The sequence below is a fragment of the Danio aesculapii genome, chromosome 19 (genome assembly GCF_903798145.1).
Source record: "Danio aesculapii chromosome 19, fDanAes4.1, whole genome shotgun sequence".
Taxonomy (NCBI): domain Eukaryota; kingdom Metazoa; phylum Chordata; class Actinopteri; order Cypriniformes; family Danionidae; genus Danio; species Danio aesculapii.
The window spans coordinates 24,912,120-24,932,248 of NC_079453.1; the positions used below are offsets into that span (position 1 = coordinate 24,912,120).

The window sequence follows — 20,129 nt, forward strand, 5'->3', positions numbered from 1 at the left end:
GGCTTCTAAACTGTTTCATGGCCAAGTGTGTGTTATACCCTCATTATCCCAATTACAATGAGCAGATAAAAGCTCCAGAGTTCATTTCAAGTGTGCTATTTGCATTTGGAATCTGTTACTGTCAACTCTCAATATGAGATCCAAAGAGCTGTCCTCATATATATATACAATCAGAATAGCCAGAGCTGAGCTTTTCGGATATCATATTAATTGGGTTATATTACATTTTATTAGTTCATTCCATTACATTTGTTAAATTGTCTTTTTTTTCTTTTATGCTTTTCTGTCTAGAAATTTTTTTTACTGTTTCACCAGCTCAACTTTTGCCAACGTTCGCCCAATTTTGCTATGACTAGTAACAATACAGAATGCCAGTCATACAGTTAAAGGCATTTCAGCCAATGGACTAGTATACTGTAGGATACATGCATGTTAATGAGCAGCTTCGTAACTGAATCTCTGCTCCTTAACATATTACCCAAATTAGTCTCTTGATGTTGATAACAAAGTAACATATATGTTATTTATTGATTGATTGATTTACTCATTCATTCATTCATTTTCTTTTCTGCTTAGTCCCTTTATTTATCAGGGGTCGCCACAGCAGAATGAACCGCCAACTTATCCAGCATATGTTTTACGCAGCAGATGCCCTTCCAGCAGCAACCCATCATTGGGAAACACTATCTCACACAATATCATTCACATACATTACAGACAATTTAGCTTACCAAATTCCCCTATAACGCATGTCTTTGGACTGTGGGGGAAACCGGAGCACCCTGAGGAAACCCACATGAACACAGGGAGAACATGAAAACTCCACACAGAAATGCCAACTGGCCCAGCCGAGGCTTGAAACAGCAACCTTCTTTGCTGCCCCTTATTTATTTATTTATTTATTTATTTATTTATTTATTTATTTATTTATTTATTTATTTATTTATTGCTTCTGTTTTCTCTGAAAATGTAATGTTAAAAGCAACCTAGAAGTAGGCTAATCAAAATGAAGTCAATTAAAATGAGTAACTTATAGATTAAATTGACACCGATAATCATTTTCATCATGTCATTTGTTATCAGGAACACACTAAAATTGTGCATAGCATACCCAGCACGATGGCAATGATCACAAAAAGAAGGATGTGAACATGAGGGGACAAGAGGACATTACAAGGCATTGACAATAAGTGTGATTGAACAGACTTCTCTGTCTCCCCTCAGTGGCCAGACCGTGTCCACTTCACAAGAGCTGAGATCTGAGGGGGAAAAAAATTATAGGCTAGGTTTCAGTGATGAAATTATTCAGATATATATTTTTTAATGCAATATAGTTAATTTAATGTACCTTTCTCTTTTAAAACATTTACATATCCACTTGGGCACCTCATTATATCGTTTTTGCTTTCACTATTTGAGAAAACATAATATATCTAAAATAATATATCTATTATATAGCTATCAATATGAAATTGTTTTAGTGTTAGGCGACATTTAAAATAAATTTAATCACATGTAAAATAATTAATATATTAGCAATTCACTGTTTTAGTGATGAATTTCTCATCCAACTAATTTATATGACTAATATAATGAGACATGATGTGTGTGATGCATGACGAGCAATAACAACTGATCTGATGTTTTGAAACTCACATCCTCTCAATATACATCCATTCTCAACTGGACTGTTCTGCGGTATGGGTTACACGTAATGGACATAATTTACTTAGTAGCCTAAACTCTTGAAATCGGAGAGTGCAGTGTATGAACGTATTTCTGCACGGTAATAATGCTGTGTTATTAGTAAGCAGCCCGGCTCGGGGTGAGACGGGGACTCAAACGGGTGCGTGCGCGCGCGCCGGAGAGAGAGAAACGGCAGAAACACCCATCAACACATCCGGATCTGACACGATGAAGACTGAGCAACTTTAGCAGTTGTGGAGGAGCTGCGAGAGCTCGAGTCAGTCTGAGGCTGGAGGAAAACCGTAAAGCCATGCGGAGAAAGGAAGTAAAGTAACTGCAAATGCAGTGAAGCACAATTTACGCGCACAGAGCTGAGAATGAACAGCGCAAATTCAGTGGGCTTTAAACGGGTGAGTCGACTGTTTGTTATTATTTAGGGAGTTTGAATTTGTTTGTTATGAGTCTGTTTAAATATGCAGCTTGTTTATGTGTGTTTTATTATTACTCTAGTATCCAATTGCGTCAGGCTGTGAAGCTGCAGTTCTGAGGTTCTTATATATTCGCAAAACGCTTGGTTTTCTTTCCTATCCACTGCGTTTCATTGCTATTACATTATTCTGTTTGGAGATAAAATGATGATGACAATGAGTTAATGTGGCAAACTATAAAGTTACATATAGGCTTATTGAGGATACATCCATAAACTGAATACATTTGTTAAAATAGAGTTATGTTTTTTTATAATAATAAAAAAAAACATGCTCTATTTTACCAAAACATTTACGAACATATCTGTTATGGCAAAACAATATTATGAATTAATTTCACTCAAATGTATTCATTTAGTGTGAGCTATATGAATATTTTATATCTTAATGTGATTGTATGTGATCCAAACCATCCACTCAGAAATTGTAATCTTTTTAAAAATAAAATTAATATCTTGGTAGACAGCATCTCACTGGGTTAATCTGTTAATATGTTTTGTGCCATTTCATTAGAGTTTGCTTAAAATCAGCTCCTGACACATGAGCTAATTAATGTATAAAATATAGTTTAATAACTCTAACTTTAAGTCTAGTTACCAGTCAAATGTTTGCCTGATAAACATACATATAGATTTTAGACACTGCATCAGTACTGTGATTGCATTTATTGGAGATACAATTGGCTAATAAGTGCATTTTATACAGTAGTTGCTCAAACTCTGTTACAATCACCCACACTTGTAACAATTGTAACTCTCTGACTTCTTGATTTTAATTTATTATAATAATTTTTTCCTTGTGAAAATATTTTAACTGTATTAATAATTTGCGCACCTATATTGTATATAAAAAATTGACAAGTGTATTTCAAGTAATCTGTGAGCTATGAAGGAAATGTAAAGAAAATGTAACAATTGCCCCCCCGTTCCCCCTAATGCTTAATGCCTAATGTTTGTTCAGTTGTTTAAGATGCTTTAATATCACATTTTCAGAAAAATCTTTATAAATGATTGCCTATTATGATGTAAAAATATGTGTATTATAATAATAAAAGTGTAATATAAAGTAAATGTTGGATTTAAAGTTTGTTAAAAGTGAACAAATAGCAACATGTCTGTAAAGTAACTTTAATACATTGGTCTGTATGTCTGTTGATAAAGTACTGTACATGCGGAAAGATCACTAACCTCCTATAGCATCCAATTCACCTGACATAATAGCTAATAACATGCTTATTTTGGTGGTTTGGATGGATGAACGACAACTAGGTCAATCAGTTAGATGGCTTTGTGACAACTTAGTCTGACTTATGACTTTAACATTTGGTACACTGGCTGTTAACAAACAGCATAAACAACTTCATAAGTAATGCACTGTTTGAAATATGTCTGAAAATTATTTTTAAACATAGTCTTTAAAATCTTTTAGGATCTACTGAATGGTGCTGGAATGGATATAACTTTTCTGTATACCACATGAATCACATTAGCTGTGAATTAAAATGTTGAAAATGAATAGGAAAGCAACTCTTCTTGACACTTGTTTTTTCTGTCCAACTTCATTTATTTCATTGACTCATGAATGTTTTTAATCCTGAGGAATTGGCAGTTTTGTCTGCATTTCTGCTACAGAGAGAAATGACCCTTTAATCAGAAATGAAAGAGAGTTACTAAATGAATTTGTACTGTCTGAGTTCATATATTAATCTTAGTGTGATGTGCACATGTTTTCTTTCTTAATTTCTCTTCTGAAATATAGAGGTAGCAGAGTTTTTATAGTTAACTAAAGTTGTAAAATAATTTATTAAAAAATTTTAAAAATATAGATTTTAGCTTTAAGGAAATAATTTTAATTTAGTTTGACATTTTGTTTGGCTAACATATGTAAACTTAAAATTAATTAAAATAGTAATAAACTGACAGAACACTGAAAATTAACAAAAGTTTTAAAATTAGTCTGAAATAAAACAAAAGTTAACAAAAATATTAAAACAAACATTCATTCAAACTTACTCACTTTCCCTTGAATTAGTCTTTGCTATGTCAGGGGTTGCCACATAAGAAGGAACCACCCTCATTCAAACTATTAATAGAAACTATAAAACAGTAGTATCTCAGAAAAATAAACAATGCTAAAATACTGGCATTGCCATTTAGGAAAATATGTCAAAAAATATTATTAAAAAATCTTTTTTCAGTCACTTTGGTCCATTTCTCAGATAAGAATTGAAATTTTCAAAACTACTTGTTCAGTCTTCAGATCATTGTGTCACTTGTGCACATCAGAAAAGTAGTTCTCATTCCTTTGAACAAGTTGCAAATGCTTTTGAACATCCCTGTAAATGATTATGAACAATTCTCGGATGTTTCCTACATCATCGGTTGCTTATGTCATGTTGATCAAAACTTTATATTTTGGTCTCTGTTGAATAGTCTCACCCCCCACTACATTTGGTCCTTAAGTGTTTAAGGATTAAGTCTTTACATGCAAAATGGCTGAACAAGTTGTCATAATGTATTTTTGTATACAATTCCGTAATACTCTTTTCTAAATCTGTCTACAATTGATAAATTTCTCCCAGGTGACTTTTTATAATGAAGGTCTCAAAGAACATTGTCCTATTCTCATATTTCTACTTTTATTTTTTCTTTGTGCTATGTAGTGCTGTATTTTCCTTTATGCGTCACAATGACATGATCAGTACAAACAGCAAAAATGAAATTTTCTTTGCCATAGTTTACATCAGAACACCCCTTGCAGAGTTGTATTGAAAACATGACTAAGTCATTTTACTCTCTTATCCATACACAATGACACAAGAACTTGTCATTCTGATGGCACTGACTTATTCATTGACACAGTTTTGAGTTTCTTTGACTTTAACAGTTTAGTCAGTCTTTTTAAAATGTAGTCAAATGAAAACACAGCACTTCAATTTTTTAAACATATTTTAAACATTGTGATATTATTTAAAAAATCTTATTTTAATAAAACAAAGCTATATAAATGTATTTATTATACATTAAAATATCTGTGTTGTATTATAATTTTACTCTACAATACACAAAAATATTATTAATATATATATATATATATATATATATATATATATATATATATATATATATATATATATATATATATATATATATATGCAGTGCTCAGCATAATTGAGTACACCCCATTTTGAAAATATATATTTTTCTCCATTTATCAATGAATATAGGCAACATATTTTGGTGCATTTAAACAAAACAGATTTATTAAACAGATATATTTATTGAAATAATATTTTAGTCATCAAACTAGAAATTGAAATTGAAAGATAATACAATTAAATTCAAGCAAAATATTGCAACAAAAATTACAATCTACAAAATTTCAACTAAATTTGTAAAAAAAAAATTGCTTCTGTTGATTTTTCCTCTTTTGTAAATTTGTATTTAATATTTTTCTAGAACAAATAAATTTGGGTGTACTAGTTCTTGGACCGTTATCGTAAGTAATTTTTTTAGATAGGCACCATGGATATGTGAGGAGTGTACTTATATATGCTGAGCACTATTTTTATTTTTGCTGACAGTGTAATTTTGAATAATGTTAAGTTTTACCATATCCAAATAATCAAGAGGCAGTTTTATCATAAACGCCGAGGGTTGCCTAGCAGCATACTGTAACTCACCACTGCAGACATAAAGCAAAAAACTGAGTGACAGAAAAACCGCACGCTCATTGTCTTTCCATTGGTTTTACAGTGCAGTGATGTAAATAATATCACCATCTATTAAGAACAACCACAAATACCTCATATTGATTCATGAGTGCCTTTATAAGTCTCTAACTCAAAGTGGCATAGCAGAAATCGCCCATCAGCACTACTGAATTTGATGTTCGGCTGGAGACGCAATGCTTATCATTACTCACACACACACACGCACACACACGCACACACACACACGCACACACACACACACACACATGCGGTTCTTCATCTTTCTTCTGTGCAGAGAGTTGTGTGGCTCTGCTTTAGTATGTCTATAAGGAGACCTTCAGCCTCCTGTGGGCTGTTATGAAGTTCACAAAAAGGAAATCAATGTTACAGGCATCTTGGAATGGATCTGTGCTGATTGCTAATAGTGATGACTGCCTCCGGGGTCTTTAGTCATTGCCTCTATAGATCTACAGATCAGCCTCGCTCTTCAGTTCAGACACACAGGATTCAAGGAATTATCTGGATTCTGTGGATTCATTGAGCTTGATTAATAGATTCAACAATAGCGGGAAAGAAAGATCACTCTTACACTTTTTGCCTGTAGGGATATCCATCTACTGCTTTCACTTCTTTTATGCATATATACGTGTACATGGTTGTATTGTACAGTAAATCTGTATAGAAATAGTTTATGTAATGTATTCTATACTGTTTAAAAGTGCAGAGCTGGTAAGATTTTTGAAACTAGACTGTTATGCTCAAAACAGCTCCATTTATTTGATTTCATATATATGAAACTGTAATGAAATATTGTTGCAGTTAATTTTTTTTTTCTCTTGAATATTATCCAGTGTTTAAGGGACAGTTCACCCAAAGTTTAAAACCTTTCTATAGTAAATTTCTAGTTGAATACAAAAATTTCTATAGTTGAACACAAAAGAAGATATTTTGAAAAATGTTGTAGCTGGCACTTTTTGACTTCTATAGAATGGGTTTTCCTAGTATAGATTTAGTTGATGGATTTAGTTTTCTACTTTAATAAAGTTGATGGGTGCCAGTCACCGACATTCTTCAAAATATCTTCTTTTGTGTTCAACAGGAAAAAAAAGATATTCATAAATATTCAAAACCACACGAGGGAGAATAAATTAGGTTATTTTAATTTTTGGGTAAACTACCCTTTAAACAGCCATACTATTTGAAAAAAGTATGTCCTGTGCCTGCTGGGAGATTTTTAAGCCCGCACTAGTGAACGGATTGAGCCAAAATGGCAAGCCATTTGCTAAGTATAAGTTTCCACAAAAATTCATTCATTCATTCATTTTCTTTTTGGCTTAGTCCCTTTATTAATCTGGGGTCACCACAACGGAATGAACCGCCAACTTATCCAGCATATGTTTTACGCAGCGGATCCCCTTCTAGCTGCAACCCATCTCTGGGAAACATCCACACACATTTGTTCACACACATACACTACCTGTACCGCATGTCTTTGGACTGTGTGGGAAACCGGAGCACCGGGAGGAAACCCCTGCAAGTGCAGGGAGAACATGCAAACTCCACACAGAAACGCCAACTGACCCAGCCGAGGCTCGTACCAGTGACCTTCTTACTGTGAGGTGACAGCAAAAATAATTACATGAAATTTTTTAGAAGATTTATTTTTGCCATTTTAGGCTTTATTAGACAGGACAGGTTGACAGGAAGTAAAGTTGGAGAGAAAGGAAGGGAGGGGGGGGGGGGGGAGCGGGGGTAGGATCACAAAAGGTCCACAAGCCGGCATTCGAACTTGGGATGCCCATAACTTGGGTAAGTCCACTAACCACTGGGCTATCATGCCGACATTACATTCATATTTAATTAAACTATTAACTTTTAACAATGAACTAAAATAAAACAAATTAAAACCAAATATAGCCAACATCATTACTTACACTTTAATTAAAAATAAAATGATAATAATAACTATTCAAGCTATTACAACTAAAACCTAAGGTTAAGAATTCTCAAAACAAGTACTGTAAGTAAACTAAGTCAGTGCCAATTTGTCAAACAGGGCTTAGCTTAAGTTAGGACTAGGGCTTCACTAAATTAGGTAATTAAGCAGCTTGAATGAAATTGCTTAAAACACGTTACTGGGGTGTGCCTTGAATCTATGCTAAGGCATTGACATATTTTTTTGTTTGTCACTGCAGGTTATTTTAAGTTAAGACAGCTCATACTAATAATTTAGTAATTTAAAAGACTTGTCTCAGAAACCACAGGTAAGCAAAACTTTAAATATTGAATTCACAAAAAATGTCCTCCAATAACTCAAACGTTTATTTTTTGGGGGTTAAAATGTGTATCAAATAAATGATGACTATAAACACATACTGTACTGTAGCAGTTCCTTCATAATAAAATCACAGTATGCACTCTTCACCACTCTGCCATACAAATCTTAGTAGATTTTTTAGTGCACTTAAAGTCTAATAAATTCAGTGAACCTTCAGTAATGATGAGTGAACTGGAGTCATTTCAATTAAACATATTTAACTTTTCCACTTCACAGAACTCAACTAAAATGGTCTTGAGTGTGATGTAAGTTATTCAAACACTGACTTGCTGCACTGCAACATAAAATGCACAGATCCCAACCCCCTGTCTGGACAGTGAAACTGGCATTCAATTCAAAAGTGCATTGAGACACAACTGTCTAATCACAGAGTGATCCTCAAAAACCACTGCAGTTCAAGCACTTCCCTTGAGCGCTCGCTGACATAAAGAAGCGAAGACTCTTTTAGACATTCTCTCTATTTCTGACCTTTCTCTTACCCCCCAAATCCACACACATCGCTTTAATAAAGCAGCTTCCTCTGCACTTCCATCCAGAATTATTACAGTTAAAGGGACAGCCCGGCCAAACATGAAAATGTAGCCGCTGTACTAAATGTACTCACCATCAAAATATTTCAATCCTTTGTGTTTTTCTTCTGTTAAACACACACAACTCTCTGAATAACAGCATTCTTATTGTTCACTCAAAAAAGTGTTTTACAAAAAACAGAAACATAAACAGGTTTGAACCAACTTATGAATAAGGAGTGAGTACATTACAGTGGCTTCTCAGTGGCTTTGGTGCATTTCTCACAACACTATTTACATCTGCACAACAGTTAATGCAAAACAATTAGTCTCAAAACAATTAGTCATTTGTACACATCATAGTAGCAGTTTCTCATTCCCTCCAACAAATAGCAAATGCTTGTGAACATGCATCAATTGATTTCATACAACTCTCTGTTGTTTTATAACATTATCATTTGCTTATGTCACGTCAGTCAAAATTAACTAAAGTTGCTAATGCGGAATAATCATTCCATATAAAACGAATAGTCCTCATTTCATTACTTGAGTCATTACTTACAAAAATGTTAAACTAGTTGTCAAAATCTGGACATTTTATAAATTTTATTTAAAAAAAAAAGTAAATCTTTTTTTTTTCTGAAAATGTCTTATAAATTAAACAATTTCATGAATGATTTACTTTATGTTGTAGGTTCAGTTCCAATATGTACAGCAATGTTGTTTGCAGTTGTGCTTGGATCTACCCAAAGGAAGTTTATGTTTGTTGTAAATAAGGGTGTATTTATTCTTTTGTACAAGGCTGTGAATAAATTAGAATTGCAAAGAGCATATGCAGTAAAAATGTGTAACACACATATTCAGTGTCTTGTACTGAGATACCTCACTAAATACAGGGGTGTCTAACCTTACTGTAGTTTTAAAAATGGCTGTGCAAATAGTGTATAGTGCTGTCTTGAGCATTTTCAGGACTTGTCACCAAAATTGTCACTTTTTTTTGCATTGGAAAAAATTTACAGAGTTAACTCTCATAATGAAAACAGGACATTTGACTATCTTGTTCATAAACAATGGTGTCAGGACTTTTCATCTTGATGACACTGACACTTTCATTGACATGGCTACTTGCTTTTGAGGCATGAGCTATCCATTTTGAGCAAGTGACACGCTTTTGCAGGTTATCAACTAGGTTTTGCTGTTTGTACTAATTGTTTTGAGAAATGCATTAACTGTTGTGCAAATGTAAATAGTGTTGTGAGATCTGCACCGAAGAAAAACTGTAATATATAGTGTCATCTTTGGACAACGAAAAGTCTGCCTGATTTACATTTTTAAATGCCTTGGCACCTACTTTAATTGGTACATAATGTGCAGTTTGAGCTCACATGAGCTTCATGCAGGAAATGCTAGGTCATGTATTGACTCATAGACTGAGTGTGAACACATGGCATCTTTCTTCTGTTTCAGTTAGACAGTGACTCATTTGAATTTTCAGAGCCCTCTGGCCTCCAGCAACATGTTAAGCAATAAAATTAAAGCTCTAATGAGACAGAAGCTGCATCGAACAAAGTTTGTGGTGGAGAAAAAATGAAAATTATAACAATTTTAAACATTTAAATTGTCTTTTTTAAAATAATGTAATCTTCATCTTTAGTAATTTTAGTTGTGACTAAATATAATAATTATAAAATCATTGAAAACGAACTAGAAAAAAAAGGCATTAAAGTTGGAGAACAACAAAAAATCATCACTCGTCTCCCACAGAATATCACTAGTTTTTCTGCTGTGAGCTCTTCTTTAGTTTCTTCCATAGTTGTGGTTTCTAAGTCATAAAATTGTCTATTCTAAAGGTTTTCAATCAGGTTTAATTCAGGACTCTGTGCAGTAGGGCTGCACGATTAATCGACAAAAGATCACAATCTCGATTCGACCCTACACATGATCTTAATTCAACTTTTCTACGATTCAGCCAATTATATTTTCAAGGTCAGGAGAGAAGCGTAAAGGCAGTCGCACAAGTCTTCACAGGAACATGAACACCTTCAAATGGCGTTAAAAGTGTCACATACTGTATTTATAAGGTATAATTCACACAAAAATGTCATTTCTGTCTTCATGTAATGATGTATTTGCGGCCTCGAAACCACATGTTAGCTGACCACGAGCTACAGAGAACGCGCGCACGTGCACGTTGCACGCCAATGACAGCTACTTTAGTGAACAGAACCTGCATAGGCTGTGAATAACAGATAATGAAGTTGTAAATAATGTTCAGTTTGTTGCACAGAGAGAGCATTTGAAAGCCGTGCTGAAAGAATGGTTTGCATGTGTGAGCGTTTTATCACAGTGACGGCAGCCATGAGCCGCACTAGGAAGTGAAAATGAAACTGGCCGCACATCATTTAAATAATCATATCGCATTTTACAGTTATGATTACGACAAGCATTTGATATGTTTTTTCTTTCATAGCTAACACATAGTGTTGTGCATGAAAATAAATGTTTTACAGTGTCATAATATTGAATGTAATGCAAAAAGAAATCTGATAATGACAAATGTCTGATTTTACCAGTGAAAACAAATGGTCTGATAATGCTGTCAATGACAACATAATAATTCAATTTTATAATTATGAATAGTTGTATTCTGATGTCATCATTTTACTGTGAACTAACAAACAGGACATATTGGAAGTCTGTTCAAGTCCACCATAATGATTGTACAAAATTTAGCATTTTAAGCAAAAATAGACCTACACATAGGCCTATTATTATTATTATTATTATTATTGTTTTACAATATCGTCACTTTAGAATTATAAGGTTCTATCTGACATTTTTATCAAAATTGAGTTATTGACATCTTATTTTTTTTAAAACAAATGTTGCACACATACTGTACTGTTTGCTATGTGGATTGCAAAAACTTTGAAGCTCAATATCTCTAAATCATTCAGAATGCAGATAGAACCTTATAATTCTAAGGTGACGATATTTTTGAGAATTAACAATAATAATATTAACCTTTATTTTACATCTAAAGAATCGTGAGAAAGAATCGTGATCTTGATTTTAAGCATTTTAGTTTCAAGGTAATGCTTTACTCATTTTGTTGTGTAATGGGGTTACTTTCATGCATTAAATAGCTGGATGATTGGGTGATAAATGAAGGGAACCGCATGTTGACAAAAGAGCTTCTGATAAACATTTACATTAACTCTGCCATCTACTTTATAGCCCAAATTTTGCTGCAGAAAACACAACCAAACCAAAACACTTGCTCCTTAAACTTTACCTGGCTTATTTACACACTTTGGGTTCCCTCTTACATCTGTTTGACTATGAACATAATATTTCCGATTGGACCCAATAAATGAAACCTGCTTTTATCACTACAGTGAACTTGGGACCAGTTCACTGTCCACACATGTCAGCAAAGCCTTATGATTATTTCGCTGATAAGAGATTTGTCTTTCAGTCCAAATTCTTTTAAATGACAAAACACTCTACACTGAGACTGATTTGTACACTGTTCATTGCTGAACTGATGGTCAATTCCAGTTGCTGTGTAGAAATGATTATCCTCTTTATCCTGTTCTCTCTTGCGTTTGACTGAGATTGTGAAGAAGCAATATTCTAATCGCAAATATCAAAAGACTTTTCTTTTCTTTCTTTTCTTTTCTTGATAGGGTTAAAAAGAGTCAGTTATGTTGGGGTAGTTCAGGCACAGACCAAAATTCTTAGATTGGTGCTCCTACATTGGACACAATGCCAAAAATGTATAACTTTCTCATGAACGTTCAGTCATATTCAAGCATAATTTCTTACATAATAATAAATATCATAATGAGGGAGACAGCAAACTGAAATTCCTTTCTGCTTTTTGAATAGATTATGTTTCAATTTAACAAAATGTTGAATAGCCTTTGTAAGACTGATGGATGATTTTCAGAATTACAGCCTGAATCCTCTGGCGTGAGAAGGTCTGTTTCATAAATCTCCTATTGCAGTCACACTAATTATACTCATGTTCATTTGAGAGCACTGGACCTTGTGTGGAGAATATGGCTCATTTAGGAACTTAGCCATGAATAGAAAAGAATACATCATAATTAATTCCCCCGCTTTGGGATTCAGCTTGTGTTGTGACATGAATTTACTGCATCCTGAGACTTGTGAGCAATTAAGACTTCCAAAGCCACGGGAGAACCTATTTTCACTCCTGTTTGATAAAATATAAATATGGAGTCAGTAGAATGTGATGTACCTGTATTAATATTATAAGTTAGTAGGGATTTTACAGCATTATTGTTGATGTTTTATGTGTTTGTGTGTGGGTATTTTTTTGTTTAAAAGGTATTGCTCTTAGTGATTAGCATTATGAAGCTTCTTATCATTTTAAATCCAGAGCTCATGGAATAATTAATTTTGTAAGGCTTAAAAGGAAAGGATGAAGTTGCTAAATTCTGTACACATGCAAAAGTTTACTTGTTTTCACTCAATATTTTAAGGAAAGTCGACTTTTGAAAGCTACTGTAGATTAAAAGCGCAATCTTTATTTAAAAAATGCCATTGTCATATCTATGTAAACTACAAAAAAACATTATATTGCATAATATTCCACTGGCCTGACATGCATAATATAATGTTATTGTTATTTAAATCTGTGTTAACTGGGATCATTTTAGTTGTCATCTCTACTCAAAGACTTCCAAGCAAAGAAAAAACCCTTTAGCATGCCATTGTTGTGTAATCGTACCCCTTTTTGAAGGTGAATTCATTTACATTTTAGTTATAACGTAGGTATAAATGCTGCCCACTTTTCAATGCAAGTAAGTTAACATAAAATTGATACAAATGTGGCAAATACACAATACAAAGATTTTGTTTTTTGAATCTGTGTTAACTGGGATCATTTTGACTGGGTTGTCATCTCTACACAAAACTTGCAAGCAAAGAAAAAACCTTTTAGTATGTCACTATTGTGTAATAGTGCTCCTTTCTGGAAGTGGAATTCAATTACATTTTAGTTATAATGTAGGTATAAATGCTGCCCACTTTTTAGTGCAAGTAAAATCGACGTACAATTGATACAAATGTGTCAAATGCACCATACAAAGATTTTGTTCTTTAAATCTGTTTTAACTGGGATCCTTTTGACGGGGTTGTCATCTCTACACAAAACTTGCAAGCAAAGAAAAAACATTTTAGTATGTCAATGTTGTGTAATCATACTCCTTTCTGGAGGTGGAATTCAATTACATTTTAGTTATAATGTAGGTATAAATGCTGCCCACTTTTCAATGCAAGTAAAATCAACATACAAATGTGACAAATGCACAATTAAAATATCCATAGGACTTCCATATTTGCATGCTTTCACAACTTTCAGAGTAAGACCCAATCCTAATTCTATTTTTGTACCCTTACCCCTTCCCCTTGGCCTTTGAAACAGAGTGTGAAGGGGAATGGTTTCACCCCTAAGAAACGGGACAGCACTTCAACATCGGCACATGTTATCACATGTCATCGCAATCTCTTGCTTCATATGAGATCGACGATCGTGACTGCTATAGTTATTCTAGTTGCGTTATTTTATGGTATTTATCTTCAGGAAATCACTGAAGGCAACGATACCATGTTATCATAACGATATAATGTGGCAATAAACTGTGCATTTACACCATGGCCATATTCATCTATGTAAACACAAGAAAACAGTATTAACATTATAGCAGACGCTGTAAAAAGCTAATTTCCACTAGACTTTTCTGACATGGGATTCGATTGTCATTGAGTGTCAGATGTGAAAATGTGTTGTGGGACTACTACATAGGAGTTATTATTAGGAATTATAGAAAGCGAAATTTAGCAGTTTTTATTTTAGAGTTTTTTTTTAAACATGACGGTAAAACACGATTGCGGTTATGAATATATTAAAACATATGCTTGTTTGGTGTAAAAATTCAAAATAGTGACAGAAAATACTAATTTGTGCATCTCCTTACTTCCATGTGCAGCCATGCTGCTGTTGTAGATGGTGTATTCTGGGAAATTTTCTTACTCCTTGGTTTCGAGTATGGTCCTGAAAAATCAGTTTCAAGGGGTATCTAGCCCTTCCCCTTAGCCATACGCCTTCAATCTAAAGAGAACTGCGTCACCCCTACCCCTTCACATGAACGCGCAAAACGAGGGGTAAGGGGAAGGGCTAAGAGGTAGAATTGGTTGAATATTGGTTAAATAAAGACTGAAAAAGTTGTCAGAAGCTTTCTGATTGTGACACTGTAGTCATGAAGTTGATGTATTTAATTTATTGTTTATAATCTTTCATTGACTTTTTACTTAATAACTGATGTTTTTAAGCCCCAAAAGTTGTGTTAATTTGTGAAGATTACCGTGAAAAAAGTGTGTGTAAATTGCAACATTAAGTTTTGATCCAAAAGTCAATGGAAAAATTGCATATTATTATTATTATTTATTTATTTATTTTGTTTGTCTAGGAGTTCAGGATCATGCCAACTGAAGGGTTGGACCACAAAAATGCATTATCACTCCAGTGATTTTATTTAGATCAGCAATACAAGACAAAAAAGAAATATACTGTACTTTAGGGTTATTCCACAAAATATAGATTTCTGAAACATTTGTAATGTGGTGTCTGAAAATGGATTTAAACACCTGAAATGTATTTGTTATTATTTTATGTTGTGTTGTTGTTGTAACAGTTTTTATATTGTATTATTAAAACCAATGCCCTGTGTAGTTTGTGTAACAAAACAAAAGCCATGTTTTGCTCAAACACAACACTGTAATTTGTAAATCCAGAGATAAAGCAAATAATTTGATTACTGATGTCCATGTAAACGCAGTCATTGTAATAATTCAGAGCTTATTGAACATTGGTGAATTACTATCACTCGTGGTACTGTAGTTCCTAAGTGTGTGCAGAACAACATTAACTTTGTGTTGTAGAGCATTTCCAGTGTATTACGGTTGTATTTTCACTAATTCATCTGTTGTTCCTTTTCTTTTTTCTGTGCTGTTTTCTAAATAAGGTGCAACTCACACTGTATGCTTTACAATTATTGCTTGTCAGACTGTATGAACTGTAAGATCTCAGTTAAGATAATGTCAGACTGAATGACAATCAAGATCAGCCAAACACATGCAAGGCTCATCTGAAGTTTGCCATCATCATTCAACACATCATCAATCCGTGACATGTTCAGTAATTCAGATTCTGAAATTATAACTCGCAGCAAACATAAACAATCTGTAGCTTTAATTTTACTCATAAAACGCCTTTGTTTTTTCTGTTTTTTTTTTTTTTTACATTTTCCATCTGTGGTTTGAAGTTTTCTTACTGATTGCTACATCAGGTTCTGTGCTCTTGTTGATTTAACTCATTATATCTGAAGTCCCACTGCAGCAAAGTGTCTGAAATCTTCCGACACTGCCAGAATTTCATTTGAAAAAAAAATTGATCAGAATAGCCATTAAGCCTGTCAGTGAACATGTCAAATCAACAATCAATAACCACAGATTTTAGGTGTGCATTATTGGAATCTTTTAGGATTTCCAAAATTTGTCTCGGATGACCAAATCGTGGCCGAAATTGCACATTGGGAGCTGGAACTATTGACCATATTCTTAACATATAAGCGAGCGCAGCCATTTGAATCTTTTTGGCTCGAGACTTCCGGTCTCATTCACTTCCATTCATTTTTAGACATTAAAAACAGCTCGTTCTGCTGCTTGATGTGCAAACTGAATTTTCGTATTATATTATTCTACTTTTTATATATAGTCATGCACACACTTGTTTGTAAAGTAAGTAGTTTTACCATTTTCTGCCGTTTATTATTCCTAGTCATTTCTCCTATAGGAAATTGAATGAGAAGTTCTAAAACAATCGCAAAAACGAGCGCACTTCTGCATTGGAGAATAAGGTCAATAGCAGAAGTGCCAAATTCAGTTTTGGGGAGTCAATGTCCTCTAGAGTTGCACTCCAATCCAAAGTTTAGACCAAAACTCTACAGCACAGATGTCAAATCCAGTTTCTGGAGGGCCGCAGATCTGCACAGTTTAGCTTTAACCCTAATCAAACACATCTAATCTAACTAAAGTCCTTCAGGCTTGTTTTGAAACCTTCAGGTAAGTGTGTTAAAGCAGGGTTGGAACTAAACTGTGCAGAGCTGCATCCCTCCAGGAACTGAGTTTGACTCCTGTACTCTACAGGACCGTGGCTTTCCAGGACCAAACTTAGCCTCTCTTGAACCATAGCATAACGCTTTATTAAAATCTCCCTGTTTTATCTCCCAGAGCTCAGCCATGATGACCACCATGACCCGGTAGACTGCGATTCTGTGGAGTGTACAGCCCACACATCCATGTGGCAGAGATGTACCAAGAGGTCGCTTTCCTAGCAGGCAGCACAGATCATCAGTTTACCACCTTCCACTTTAACCCTTTGGAAAACAAGCATGAAATCAGCAGTAAAAAGGGAGTGTTTTACAAACGCGCACAAGTGCAACGCAAGGCCACAGCACAAGAGGACGAGGTTCACAGAAATCGAGGAGCTGGAGCAGATGAAGGTTCTTTATTTGACCGTACCGCCATCATCAACGTAGGTGGCATTCGATATCGCATACCATGGTCCACTCTTGAGGAGTTCCCATTGACGCGTCTGGGGAAATTACATAACTGTAGCAATCCCGAGGAAATACTGGACTTGTGTGATGACTATGATGCTCGCTGCAATGAGTTCTTCTTCGACCGAAGCCCCAGCGCCTTCCGCTCCATTGTCACCTTCCTGGCAGCCGGGAAGCTTCGGCTACTGCGGGAGATGTGCGCACTGTCCTTTCAGGAGGAGCTGTTGTATTGGGGTGTGGAGGAGGCCAGTTTGGAGTGGTGTTGTTTGAGAAAGCTCCGTCTGCGGCAGGAGGAGCAGCGGGAGAGACTACGGCTAGAGGAGGAGGAGGCCGAGCTGACTTCTCCCCATTCGTGTGAGGAGGCTCCAGCCGTTGGGAGCCCAGAGGAGGGTCGTTTGTCAGGCTGCATGCACAGCCTTAGAGACATGGTGGAGAACCCTCACTCTGGTATTCCTGGGAAGATCTTCGCATGCCTGTCGGTGGTGTTTGTGGCCATTACTGCGGTTACACTGTGTGTCAGCACCATGCCTGACCTGAGGGAGGAGGAGGAGAGGGTGAGTGTACATTTAAATGCTTTACAAACTAGGGCTTGTGTGACTACATATGTTTGTTCAGAAAAATAGACAGTCTAGTGTAGCTTTGCAAAGAATTTTATTTATTTATTTATTTATTTATTTTTGCTAAGTTATAGTATGAAAAACTTCTTTCAAATTTTCTTGAAAACAAGCAAAATTACCCTGATTTTAGTTTACCTAAAAATTTTATATTTAGTTAATTTACTCTTCTTCTGGTACTTCAGAATATGCGTGACTTTTTGTAGAACATTAATGATTTTTATCTCAAACTTTGGTCCGTAGTGACCAAGAATCTATAGTTGACCTATAGTTATGAAGCAGCATCAGTCTTTTGTCGTTTCGAATACACAGTGTCCATATTGTTGTGTTTCAAACATATCGATTATCACAGAAGAGTTATATTTTATATACACAAATGCTATGTGTGTTTCTATTACAAATTAAATTGCAAATCTTTAGCAATTGTTTTAGCAGTCTATAAAAAAACCCTTGCAAAATGACACTATTACCATTGACCATTGTTTAGTGACTAAATTTGTCAAAAAATCCTTAGGTTTATTCACACAATGCACACCATTTTGTAAGTTTGCATAATATTACATTCTATATTTTCAATTTGCATTTTAAATTTGTGCAATTTGAAGGGTAAAGGAAGCACATCTATTGATGTCTAAGGTAGCGATAAGGTAGCATTTGTAATTGTAGTTACTATTAGTTACTCCTAATAGTAACCCAAATCATTACCTGAAAATCCTATAATCCCTAACCCTACACTTACATCAAAATAGTAACTGTATGAATTTTTCTGAACAACATCTAGTCATAATAGGTATGGCAAAAAAACTAGTGTCAGTCTTGTAGGTACAGTTAAAGTCAAAACTTTTAGCCCTCCTGTGATTTTTCTTTTTCAAATATATCCCAAATGGTGTTTAACTGAGCAAGGAAATTTTAAGGTCAAAATTATTAGCCCCCTTAAGCATTTTTTTTTTGATTTTCTACAAACAAACCACTGTTATACAATGACTTGCCTAATTAAACTAATTAACATAGTTAAGCCTTTAAATTGCACTTTAAGCTGAAGTAAAGGTGTCATTGCCTAGGATGTCAATCAAATTAGTCAAGCTCTAGCCACAAAATTAACAATAGGCTATTTTATTATTTTAAGATATTAGACGACGGGTTAGTAATTATTATACTATTATTTTATTATAATATAATTATACATGGTTAATTATATTAAAGTCAATGAAATAATAACTTTAATAAATAAAATATGTTCGTAAGAATGTGGTGGGTCACTGGTTTCTCCCAATCCATTTGTAAAGCAGGGTTGCAATGACAGAAAAGAAGGTAGCCTAGTTTCTGATGTTTTCACTCTCCCGAAAAATGCTCTGTTTGCACGATTTGATTAATGTCATCTTATCATCAAAACTCATCTGTAGTTCATTGTTTTTAGTAAACATATTTAAGCTATGCCCCATATGGTCTAAAACCTGACAGATGGACAAATCTAAGCTTGTTTATATAAATATGCATATAATAAATAATGTTAATAATAATAATAACATTATACAAATCAAGTTATCATGAATAAACTACCACTCCCCCCCCCTCCCCCATGGAGGCATGGAGGCAGTAGTTTTTATATTTATGTAGAAAATAATAATTTTGTAATATTTTAATAATTTAATTATTTTTCATTTGTAAAGATATTTGCGTATTGCTGTACACCCGTCATGTTTTAAGCAATGTGTAAGCGAGGCACACAACACGCTCTGCGCGCTTATCTGCTTTCTGGAGACATTCTTCACCGGATTCGAGCCTCGTGGTCAACTTCCCTTTGCGTCTCAAGTCCGCAAACGTACGTGTCGAGCTACCGGACAAACCGGTAACAGAGGAAAAGCGTCAACATGGAGGTAAGCGGTCAGCTGGTAAGCGCGGGGTGGCGTCATGCCACCCTATAGCGTTCATTTTAAAGACGAAATGCAGCCATACGTAGCTCGGGCTACAGTTTTCACGGTCTCCAGAAACGTACAGTATATAGGGCTACGTTTTCAGAATGAGCCTATTTTGAAAATATCCAGTAAAATATTAACTAGTTATCATTGCAAAAATGAAAGAAATCAGTTATTAGAAATGAGATATTAAAACTATTATGTTTAGAAATGTT

The 20,129-nt window shown here is 34.5% G+C and overlaps 1 protein-coding gene across 1 annotated transcript in view; it reads left to right on the plus strand.

Annotated features, from left to right (window-relative positions):
- Positions 1-1,780: 1,780 nt before the first annotated feature.
- kcng2 (potassium voltage-gated channel, subfamily G, member 2) overlaps positions 1,781-20,129 on the plus strand; it is a 70,723-nt gene continuing 52,374 nt past the window's right edge. The window contains exons 1-2 of the mRNA XM_056480506.1: positions 1,781-2,096; positions 17,056-17,938. Of these exons, the coding sequence (XP_056336481.1) occupies positions 17,135-17,938 (804 nt within the window). The 5' untranslated portion in view covers positions 1,781-2,096; positions 17,056-17,134. The remainder of the gene's footprint in view (positions 2,097-17,055; positions 17,939-20,129) is intronic.